Consider the following 12,595-nt stretch of genomic DNA (forward strand, 5'->3'; position numbering starts at 1 on the left):
CTGATGTTTTTTTCATACATAATACCACTCCGTATCTTTGTATGTTTCTATTATTATTATTATTATTATTATTATTATTATTTTATTATATATTATATTTATTCTTCTTTCACCAATTGTTGGAATTGTTTTCTTACCAGTCTAATCGGAAGAATACTACAGGCATAGTGAGAATGGGTACATATGATGATTATCATCTTAGTCCTACTAGGGATGTTGATAAAATCATGCATAACCTTCAACGTTAGCTTCCTACTCTTGTTTTTATGTTACTATATCTTTGCGTGTAGGATTATTTATAAATTATAATCAATTTCACCTTGTTGCTCAGATGATTCTGTGTTAGGTGGTGTCTTGGACTTTGAACAAGGGGTCAAATCTGCTATGTCTTATTTCTCGTTGGATAAAGAAAGTAAGCAGCGGAAAAAAAAAGGATACTTTTTTTTGTTGGAGGGTATGTATATATATATTTTTGATTATGCTTAGATGTTTCACCCTACTACTTTTATCTACTACACTAGTGTATATGTTTTCTCTTGCCTGCCAGTCATGTATTTTTGGATGCTCAAGTAATGGATGATCTTGCCAATTTGGTAAAAGAAAGCGGTGTAGCTGTCGATGTTGTCCGCTTCTGGTTAAAGGATGAGTACGATTATTCGTGGAAGGTGCTTGATTCATTTGTTTATGTTGCCGATAAAAACAACAGTCACTTTATGCACTTTGTAGTTGAGCCTTCTACAAGTCCTGATATCATATCCAGGTCTTAATTAGTACGGAGTATATGTTTTGCTTGCTTGTGTTTTTTTTTTTTTTTTTTTTTTTTTGAAAGGCATAAAACATTTTTATTATTAAATAAAAGAATTACAACAGAAGAGACGATTTACAAGCCATGCAAAGATGTTAATCACTGTGTTCTGATTACTAGTTTTTTTTTAACATCTATTGTCAGAAATTCAAGAATCTTTCCAGAAACCTTCTCATTCTCATTGGGAAAAAGGATGATAGCAAGGAGTGAAATCTCCTCGTTATTCAAAACAATGGTGGCTAAGGTATCGTATTCTCGTATATTTCTTTCCTTTTTATTTGATCTATCTATAGATTTATGTAATCAAACTTGGTTTGGTTGGTTGATACTATAGGAGACTTTGATCATCTGCATCGACAATTCGATATCTTTGCTGAATTCGCGCGATTACTTATACAAGCTTCAACTTGATTGTATTCGATTGTATTGTCAACTCAAACTGAAGGTATATATATATATATATATATATATATATATATATATATATATATATATATATATATATATATATATATATATATAGCTCAGTATCCTTTTACGAATAATATAGGCTGTTTTTTTTTACTCTATGTGTTTCTATTAATTATCTCACCGATTGTTGGAATTGTTTTTTTGCAGTCCAATCCGAATAATGTAATAGGCATACTGGCATTGGGTTATTTGTCTTACGTTATGCCTACTAGTGATTCTTTGAAAATCATGTATAAGCTTCAGTGTTAGCTTCCTACTCTTATGTATTTTTTTATGAAATAATCTTTTTTACAGTGTAGAATCATTTTTTTAATCAATTTCACCTTGTTGTTTCTCAGATGATTTTGGGTTAGGTGGTCTCATGCACTTTTCAAAAGGGGTCAAAAACCTTGTTAAGCTGATTTCCTTGTGTGAACCAACTGAGCGGAAAAGGGTACTTTTGTTTACTGGAGGCGGGTATGTATTATATATATATATTTTATGGTGATTGTGATTATGGTTAAATCGTTCACCACCCTGCTACTACTTTTATCTAGTACACCTATAGTATATATGTGATATATGTTTGTTCTTTGGCTGTCAGTGTTTCAGATTTGGATTATCTTGGTATTGAACAAGTAGAGGATCTTGGAAAGTATGCAAAAGATAGCGGTGTGGCTTTTGATGTTTTCAACTTGTTGGATGATATCGGATTCTGCAAACATACGAAGACGAAGCTTGATGCATTTTTTCGGGCTTTTAAAGATGATAACAGTAACAACAACCACATGATAGATTTTACAGCTGAGCCTACTACAACTGCTTATGACATCATATCCAGGTCTTAATCAATACGTAGTATATGTTTTGCTTGCTTTATTTTATATATATATATATATATATATATATATATATATATATATATATATATATATATATATATATATATATATATATGGTAGGATCAAGAGGGAAGGGGGGGAAGCAAAAACTTTTTTTTTCTTTTCGTTTTTTGAAAAAACTTTGTTCACGAGATGAAAATATGAACATTTAGTAGAGACACTTTGTGATAAATGTTTTTATTTTGGCGGATAAACGCTCGAAGAAGTAATATATAACAATTATCGTGTTTTTCAAGCGTATTTTGAGGTTTTAGCTATTGGGGTTTAGATATTAGGGTTTAGATATTAGCGTTTATAGGGTTTAGATATTAGGGTTTAGAAATTTAGGGTTTAGGGTTTAGATTTAGGGTTTAGATTTAGGATTTAGATTGAGTTTTTAACATGGACGGTTTAGAGTTTAGGGTTTTGGGTTTAGGGTTTGGTGTTTTGGGTTTATGGAATAAACCCAAAACACCAAACGCTAAACCCTAAACTCTAAACTCTAAATCGGGCTAAATTTTACTTCACAAAACATGAAGAAAAAAACGTTCATGTTCTTCACGAACAATATTATCTTGAATGTTATTTTTGTCGATCGTTTTCCCGCATAAATAATAACATTCATCACGAAGTGTCTCTTCTAAATGTTCATATTTTCGTGTGATCTTTATGCCAGAAAAAAAAATCAAAAAAAAACGAAAAAAAAAAAATTTGTTTCCCCCCACTTCCCCCCGATTGGTTACTTCCCCATTGATCCTGCCCCTATATATATATATATATATATATATATATATATATATATAGTGGTAGGATCAAGAGGGAAGTAACCATTCGGGGGAAAGGGGGGGAAGCAAAAACTTTTTTTTTTTCGTTTTTTGAAAAAACTTTGTTCACGAACATTATAGATGAGTAGAAAATATGAACATTTAGTAGAGACACTTTGTGATAAATGTTTTTATTTTGGCGGAAAAACGCTCGAAGAAGTAATATATAACAATTATCGTGTTTTTCGAGTTTATTTTGAGGTTTTAGCTATTGGGGTTTAGATATTAGAGTTTAGATATTAGGGTTTATAGGGTTTAGAAATTTAGGGTTTAGGGTTTAGATTTAGGATTTAGATTGAGTTTTTAACACGAACGATTAAGAGTTTAGGGTTTAGGGTTTGGTGTTTTGGGTTTATGGAATAAACCCAAAACACCAAACCCTAAACTCTAAATTGGGCTAAATTTTACTTCACAAAACATGAAAAAAAAAACGTTCATATTCTTAACGAACAATATTATCTTGAATGTTATTTTTGTCGATCGTTTTCCCGCCTAAATAATAACATTATCACGAAGTGTCTCTTCTAAAAGTTCATATTTTCGTGTGATCTTGATGCCGGAAAAAAAAATTCAAAATAAACGAAAAAATAAAAATAAAAAATTGCTTCCCCCCGCTTCCCCTCGATTGATTACTTCCCCATTGATACTGCCCCTATATATATATATATATATATATATATATATATATATATATATATATATATATATATATATATATATATATATATATATATATATATATATATATATATATATATATATATATCTGATATTTGATATACATATACACGTGTCGTGTGTTTTGATTACAACTTTTGTGGTGAACATCTACTGTCAGGTATCCACAGATATTCTCACTGGAAGAAAGGGATATACAGTAGCAAGGAATAAAAAGGCCAATGATAATGAAAAAGGCTAAAAAACAAGCTGCCTGCTGCACATGATGAATGTGTTAAAGCACGGGCCAAACATAAAAGGGAGATAGCAAGGAATTAAAAAGCTAAATACAGTATAATGAAATGGCTAAAAATCAAGCTGCTGTACATGATGAACGTGTTAGAAGGGTGTCAAATATTTGTTATAATGATTCATAGTAAGCAAATGGTAATGCTTTTGTTAATGTTGCGTTTGAGTCATTAACTTTCATTGGAATTGGAATGTTTGAAGTTGTTGGCGTAGTGTCAAAAAGTCAAGTCTGTTATAAATTTTGAAAGAATGAAATGAAAGTGTGGTTAAAAGTTTAATTTTGAGTTAAGACGTTCTTGAGTCATTGTGTTTTTCAATTGATTTATGCAATAGTTGGATGTTTTAAGTTGTGTAGCAAATAGGGGTAAAGCATTAAAGTGTCAAAATGGGTTTAGAGTTGTCAAAATGCTGGAACTAGGGAAATGTGCAGCATTCTTATCGAATACGACACATTCCCATCTTGGTCATGGTTTCTGTTTAAGTAATGACGCGGCACATTTATGCGAAGGCACCGCATTGGCGCATTGTATAGATTGATGAGTTATTTAGAAAAGCGTCGTGTTGTGATGTTGATAAGTGTCGAATGCGCTCCATTCAAAAGTAAAAAAACCATGAACCTTTCGATGAAGTATTATGTGTACAAATGTGTATTGGTTAAGTATGAGATTACATGAGCTAATTTTATACGGAGTACTATTTTATTTGTGTTTAAGCAATTAAACAATTTAAAACAGCTAAAAGTCACAAAGAAATTATGACTTGCGTTATTGTACAAATATTGTTATTTTAGTATGCACATATAGTCAGGGTGGATCAAATAATCACACAAAACTCAACCTTAGATGTGTCAATTAATGATACTATTATAACCTCGAGCAATCTGACTAATGAATTAAAGAAACCATATTATTTGATCAACTATGTGTGGTTTATTAGGGGTGTGCACCATTTGGTGTCAAACCATATGTGGTTTAAATGGTCTTTCAATATTTGGGCAAGTCTTTTATCATCGGTGGAGCTTTAGATGGGTTTTGTCGAGATCGAATGAGGAATTTCGTTCGATTGATATATTGGATTAGGCTTCAAGGTTTCAAGGTTTTAGAAGCTATTCGGCCAACCGCTATTTTAAACAACGTATGTTGTTGAGTTAAGTTGCAAAATAATTAGTGAATTAATCGATTAATTCACGATTTAATCTGTGCTAATGATTTCTTCAGTTTTAATGAGTTTCAAAACATACAAAGGAATAGGATATGAGCTCTGATGATGAAAACTTGAATTCGTGAGTGGTCAAATTATAGAGCAATATAATAATCAGTTGGCAAAAGTAGAAATATATAACCAAAAGCATCGTCATCGTCACTATCATTAAAATGAACCGAGAATAATCATACGCTTACATAAACATACTGCACTAATTAACTGAAACCCTAACCCTAGCTCTAAGCTCTTTCTCCACGAATCCTACGAGCAAGCTGCATATCCTTGGGCATGATCGTAACTCTCTTGGCATGAATCGCACACAGATTCGTATCTTCAAACAGTCCAACAAGATAAGCTTCAGAGGCTTCCTGAAGTGCGGCGACGGCGGAGCTCTGGAATCGGAGATCGGTTTTGAAATCCTGCGCAATTTCTCTCACAAGCCTTTGAAATGGAAGCTTCCTTATCAGCAATTCGGTACTCTTCTGGTACTTTCTGATTTCTCTTAGAGCAACGGTTCCCGGCCTGAATCTGTGTGGCTTCTTCACTCCTCCGGTCGCCGGTGCAGATTTCCTTGCGGCTTTAGTTGCCAATTGCTTCCTCGGAGCTTTTCCACCGGTTGATTTTCTTGCTGTTTGCTTAGTACGAGCCATGTGAAAATTTAATTTTGATGATTGAAGGAGAAAGAGTGTTGCAGATTTAGAGAGATCTGGAATTGTTGGTGGATTTAGGCGGTGGTTGTTTAGGATTTTATATTGGGGCTTTTAGGTTAGCGGGAATAATTTTTTTATTTTTGAAGTTCCAAAAAAAAAAAAATTTTGGGGGTGAAGAGATCAGCCGTTTGATTGATATTGAATCGGACGGTTAATAATAGAATGACTCGGATCATGATCCATGTGATGTGATTCTAAAACTCATGTAAATAATGTACTTACTTTTTACAAAAAAAATAATAATACGGTCGTATTTTTTAATCTAGATCAAGACATCAAAAACATGAAGACCGATTCAGTGCTGTATCGTGAGAAAATAGTCTCCTATTATATGTTTTTTTTTTAAGGGCATAAATTTAATTAAAGTCGCAAGGGTGCTAGAAACGTTAGTAAATTACAAAAATGTGATAATATTTTCTAACGTTTTTGATAAATTCACTCATTTCACGAATTAAGAGATTTTACTGTACAATATGTCAATGCATAAAATAAATAGATTTATCAAAATTATTGTTGAAAATATCACTGTCCATTATAAAAAGATTAAAGATTTTTGACATTCAAATATTTCAATCTAATCAAGTTTTTAGAAATCAACTAGAAAATCAATCAAACACATTTACGCTTATACTATCGATAATATGTTGCTTCTTAACTACGAATCTAAAAAGGTTACACTATAACGGTAGTGTCAAATGTTCTAAATGTTAGACAATATAATGACCACTGTGATAAGTCTCTTGTTCCCTTTCAAACTATAATCTGATAGAATTTTGTCCTGTTCGGGTTGTCCGGAAGGACGGGTATTTTTACCTGTGGTGTACGTGGATTAATTGAATTAATCGGTTACCATTTTTCAAACTCTTCCCCGACCACAACAAAATTTGAACTTGATACCTATTACAAAGATCTCAAGGCACCGATCACTAACTTTAAGCGATGGTTTTCTTTCAAATGAGAATTCGTCATTTAAAACCATAAACTATTTGGTTTGAAAATTTAAAATCATAGCCATTTAAACTAATATGAATTTTTTTCCCTTTACAAAACTGATTTACGTACCGCAGGTATTTTGTCCCTTTCCATAATAAATCTAATTCTTTCGTAAGAGTTAGATAATAGAAGACAACTCTTATCCGCTACCCGTAGTCTCTTGGGACGAATTTTAACTTACTAATTACTGTACTACCTTGATCGGGTTTTGTTGTTCGTTAGTGTGTTAAAAGTGATAAGTAATTTAGATAATATAAATATAAAAGTTATTGTAATTAAACACTTAAACTGCACACCTTTTGCACATCACCAGAGTGTCAACATAATGTTTGTTGGACCATTTTACATCCAACTTTTTTTTTCTTTCTTTTTTTCCCACACAGTAAACACTGTCTCGTATAAGTAAAGACCGTAAATAATGTATCATGTTTAACAAAAGTTAATAAGCCCTTCATCAGAACGATGATGAACCGGCATACCATTTGGATGCAAATCAGTAGCCAACAAACCATTGTATTTCGTATTCAAAACAAATCGAGTAACAAAACGTTTTGTCATAAAGCCTAAAAGATATGACCGGGTATGAGGAACATCTTTCGCGAGAATTGATATGGAGGATGCAAATTAAGCATCAAATGGAGTTCATGAAGGTGGATAATTTACTCAAATTTGTAGTTTCTATCGATGGATCAATTAACAACAAGAGACTACGCATTTGATTGATGACGTAGGTCACTATCTATCAACCAAACTTTTATTCCCCGTCTCCATCAATATATACCAACTCTCATGCAAGATTCTGACCTCAACGACCAATTTTGTAATATTTATATTTCAAGTTGATTAGAGGATCAACTGGGAGCCAATGGATCGTCAATTTTTTTTTTTTTAATTGAATGTAATTGAAAAGGTCAGCCATCTAGATCTCAAGAGGCTATGCATATCAACAACACACAAATCATCTCCACAAGAAAGATGGAAATCATAACTGATATACAGCTACTAACTTGTTAGTGGCAAAAGGTAAAAATGACACTCGTTACAACTACATCAAAACATATGGTTTCTCCAAACAAGGTCTATATTAGTTCTAGCTTGCAATTCTTAAACGTTTGATCCTCCGAAACACAAATTTGAGATGGGATCTTTCTGCAAGATCCAACAATTATCAAACTTGGTTCTCTTTTAATAAACGCATACTCTGTTAGGCTGTTCCCGTTCTGGGTGGCTGTTCCAAATATAACAAGAAGAAAGTTTAAATTAACAGTATGATGTGATATGTACAATACTACAATGGATACAAAAACTAAGGTTGCATTTGATAAAACTGGATGATTTAGCATTGAATGGTTTATATTCTGAATAGTTCAAAGGTTCTCAATGAAGTTGGTCCTGAGTGACAATAATTTATTTGATAATTATTTTAAATGAAGAGTATGAATGATGTAAAATTACTTTATTAGTATTTTGCATTGATAGAAGAACAATAATTGTTTAATAAGTAATTTTGATATAATTGAAAGAGTATATCACATAAAATGTAGGTCCACTTAGGCTCTTAATGGTTAAGAGAGTAGTTCAGCTCTGAATGGTTGAGCCCATAAACGCTGAACCATTCAAAAACATACGTCATTCGGAGGTCAAAAACAAACGCGTTGAATGTTGAATGGTTCAGCGCTGGACCATTCTCAATGAGGTAATCAAACGCACCCTAACATGACATGGGTTTGTTCATATTAAGATACACAATTTGGCGCTTAAGGTCAAAGATACTCAACCCAGACTTCAAATGATTTATATGCATTTGAACGCACACATAGTTGCATATTTAAAGTGTGCACATTCGAACCCATTTATGAGGGAATGAATCTAGAATATCCTTTATCCTAACGAGTCAAACAGGTAAAATCATAAACTATAAAGGCAAGGGGTGCAAGTCATCCACATGTACTTTTAATGCATATAAAAGTATGTAAGTTAAAAGGAAATTGTCTGAATCTATCTTATATAAGCAATCAATCTATCTGATCTCAACGTCAAAAAGATACTAGCTGTAGTGGAAAAGGAAATTGTATTTACCACCACCATGTAGTATAGAAAAAGAAAGAGCTTTAAATAGGACAATAAGGAGTCAAATTAATTATACCTTTTTTAGAGGTGCCTTAGAAGTGCCTGGTTTTTGCACATTATCAAGTGGCTTCAATATCTCGAAAGAACACACTAATGATTCATCAACACTCAATAGTGCACCCGCATTGTCAAACTCTCCCCCATAGTTTGGAGCTGAAAATATTGTAACAAGCCTTCTTTTCGCGAAAAACTCATAGCCATCTTCTACCACCTGTAATTCACAAAGACAAACTTCATTAAAGAGTTGTAATACACAACCCCATGATACCTTCAAAGAGTTACATATGCATCATTTGAGTACATCCACATTGTGATTATGATGATGTAGGCGACAGAGGGAATTGAGCTAACACTTGTATATATAATTACCTGATGACCTCTGCAAATAAGGTCCAGATTGTTCTTCTTAAGAAATTCATAAACTACATCTGCCCCAAAAGTAGAAGAAACACCTCGATCACTATCTGACCAGCCCTCTGAAGTAGAAGAAGGATCAGACCAAAGCAAATCACACAAAAGTCCATTATCAGGTATTTCAGTAGGCCTCTCGATTTGTTCTATTTGACTTAAATTCTCAAGCTCCGGTGAAAGTCCCCCATGCATGCAAAGGATCTTTTCATCCACTAATGCAGCAATAGGCAAACAATTAAAGCAATCTGTGAATATCTTCCAAAGACGAACGTTAAATCTCCGTTTACATTCATCATAGAATCCATAAACACGGTTGATTTTGGGATCTTCATGGTTTCCTCTCAAAAGAAACACTTTATCAGGATATCTTATCTTAAAAGCAAGCAATAAACATATTGTTTCCAAACTTTGCTTGCCTCGATCAACATAATCACCAAGAAAAAGGTAATTTGCAGTGGGAGGATAACCACCATATTCAAAGAGCCTCAACAAATCTTGATATTGTCCATGTATATCACCTGTCACAAAAGGTAAGCATACATGATAATCAATCAAACATTAAATAACAAATATGATCGCAATAGCTAAAATTTTCATTATAATTCATTGAACCATTAAATAATATCATAAGTAAAGGAAAATAGAGTAAATAAAAACTGACTGAAAAGACAATGGTACATAACTCATTTATTCACAATTTAAATATTTTACTTGCGCAACAAAACCCTACATCCTCAGTTTTTCTCTAAGATAAGCAAAGTAATTCCTAATCTACCAGAACCTAAAATAGGAATTATACACAATCCGGGCAATCACACAAAAAAAAAAAAAAAAAAAAAAAAAAAAAAAAAAACCTAGAAGGTTACAATTTAACCGGTAGTGGGAAACTTAAGGCGCCGAAAATTGTAAACACCTGAATGCAATAGATCAAATGTATGCCTGAATCAATAATTGGTATAGTTTAGCATCAAAACCACACAATAACATATGTTCAGTTAAGGAGCACATCTCAACTAAAATTGAAAGAAAGTTTAGACTCGAATCATGATTCGTGATTAATAACATAAGAAGCCATAAAGGTCAACCAATTGAAGAAATTAGGGCACCAAAAACCACAGACACCTAAACTCAAAAACTCAAATGGAAGCATCACTAAATTACACAAATTAAAATAATTAACATGCATCAATTGAATACACTTTTGCATCACAAATCCCACTTAAGAACAAACAAACCCTAAAAGAACAGATATTACGTTAAATCGATAACACAAACGGTATACTCCAGTCGAATCAATATCAATATAATTCTTAATTAAGCATCAAAATCACAACAATTACATAATTATATCAATAAACATGCAGTAATTGATGAAAATTTAATACCGCAAATTCGAATTGGAGCACGAAGATGAAGAAAAATAGGCTGAGAAAGGAATATTTGTCTAGCGTTGATACAGAGCTGACGAATTTCAGATTCCGATAATTGAACCTGTTTTCCTCCTTTGCCTTCCAACAATCTCCTGATTATATCGTCTAGTACCTTTTTTTCCATCATGTTTTCAACTTTCAGCATATTCATTCATTCATTCATTCATTCATTCATTCATTCATACAGGTTATATAATTATGTATCTATATCTGTATTGATCAGCAAGCTTATTAGAAAAAATCTAGGATAAATGAATTTGAATTATATATTTAAAAATATAAATATTAATCAAGAGAAAATATGATAATCGGAAAATGGATTGAAAATAAATGGAAAGAGTTGGAAGGAAGAGGTGGTGTTGGTGAAAGGGATGATGATTATGTTATCATGTGAGCCGAGTCGCAGCATGCGTGCTCTCCTCGTTTTCTATTTTCTAATTTTTAATTTTCCACCCTTTTAATTTTTTTTTTTTTTTTCATTTAGTTCTTCATAGTAAAAACTATTGGATAAAATGATACTCCATGTTTTTTCTATTTAGAATATTCGAAGAGATTGGATAATTGTATTAATTATTATGCCTTATATACTAAAACACACGAGATTTTGTGCCGTCTATTCACCGAAAAACACCATCCATCTTCGCCATTTGTATACAGTGTAATATGTGACGCTTCTAATCCTAACATCAACAATATAGTTTCAAAAGGATATATTCAACACCAATTTTTGGTTTTTTATGTTCACAAATTTTATGACATTTTCAAAGAACACATACATATACATATACAAATTTACACGGGATTTTGTGCCGTCTATTCAACGAAAAACACCCTCCATCTTCGCCATTTGTATACAGTGTAATATGTGACGCTTCTAATCCTAACATCAACAATATAGTTTCAAAAGGATATATTCAACACCAATTTTTGGTTTTTTATGTTCACAAATTTTATGACATTTTCAAAGAACACATACATATACATATACAAATAATATGTAGTTAACTATTTGTATTCATATAGGTAGTTGTTATATACAAATAATTGGTATTTGCAATGCGCGCATATACGTTGTTGTTAACTAGGGATGGTGGTGTAGTGGTTGAGGGCTCGTCCTTTTATAGTGGAGGTCATCGGTTCAATTCCAGGCAGTTGCAGTTATTCCCTCATGGCTACGAAGGTTCGCCCATAATGACTCCAGATTGCTCGCAAAACGAGTAGTTACCCTGAGATTAGTTTAGCCACAATGCCCGAGCTTCCAATCTTGTTATAACCGATAAAAGCGTTTTTAGTAGATATATATGTTATGCGTTTTTATTAGACGAATAGTGTAATTAGTGGACATTTAGAAAACTACAAGCATAGTTAATTGTGGACATTAACTGATATATAAGGAGTAATACAAGTTATGCAACAACGATAAATAATAATACATAATCTCACAAATTTATCCTCAACCTTGTAATTATCATTGCTATTGCTATGTATAGAACTGGAAGAAGGTTAATTTTAGTGGATGTATCCCATGATCTTGCTTTAACTTGAATCTATCAACACTTTCTGTACCTTGTTTTAACCAAAAAGCAACAAACTAAAAAAAGTCTACTATGCCTTTTAATTATTTCAAGATAAACACAAGATATAAAGTTTGAAAAATCATGATAAAATATCATTGAAGGGTGAGTATTGAGTATTTTTTACTCACATTTAATGAGTCTAATTAGGCTATCTAGTAAACGTTACCGATTTTTTTCTTTGACCATCTTAATATCTAATACTAATGAGGTGTGAA

The 12,595-nt window shown here is 32.3% G+C and overlaps 2 protein-coding genes across 2 annotated transcripts; both read right to left on the reverse strand.

Annotated features, from left to right (window-relative positions):
- Positions 1-5,281: 5,281 nt before the first annotated feature.
- On the reverse strand, positions 5,282-5,832 carry LOC139852719 (histone H3.2-like). The gene has a single exon (XM_071842047.1). It carries the CDS (start codon positions 5,777-5,779, stop codon positions 5,369-5,371), a length of 411 nt encoding a protein of 136 aa, XP_071698148.1. The 5' UTR covers positions 5,780-5,832; the 3' UTR covers positions 5,282-5,368.
- A 1,898-nt stretch (positions 5,833-7,730) lies between these two features.
- On the reverse strand, positions 7,731-11,225 carry LOC139855990 (serine/threonine-protein phosphatase PP1). The gene is made up of 4 exons (XM_071845231.1): positions 10,759-11,225; positions 9,332-9,891; positions 8,979-9,173; positions 7,731-8,060 (listed from the first exon to the last, which is right to left on the reverse strand). The coding sequence occupies exons 1-4, from the start codon at positions 10,952-10,954 to the stop codon at positions 8,037-8,039; spliced, it is 975 nt and encodes a 324-aa protein (XP_071701332.1). The 5' UTR covers positions 10,955-11,225; the 3' UTR covers positions 7,731-8,036.
- Positions 11,226-12,595: the final 1,370 nt, after the last annotated feature.

The sequence above is a fragment of the Rutidosis leptorrhynchoides genome, chromosome 6 (genome assembly GCF_046630445.1).
Source record: "Rutidosis leptorrhynchoides isolate AG116_Rl617_1_P2 chromosome 6, CSIRO_AGI_Rlap_v1, whole genome shotgun sequence".
Classification (NCBI taxonomy): domain Eukaryota; kingdom Viridiplantae; phylum Streptophyta; class Magnoliopsida; order Asterales; family Asteraceae; genus Rutidosis; species Rutidosis leptorrhynchoides.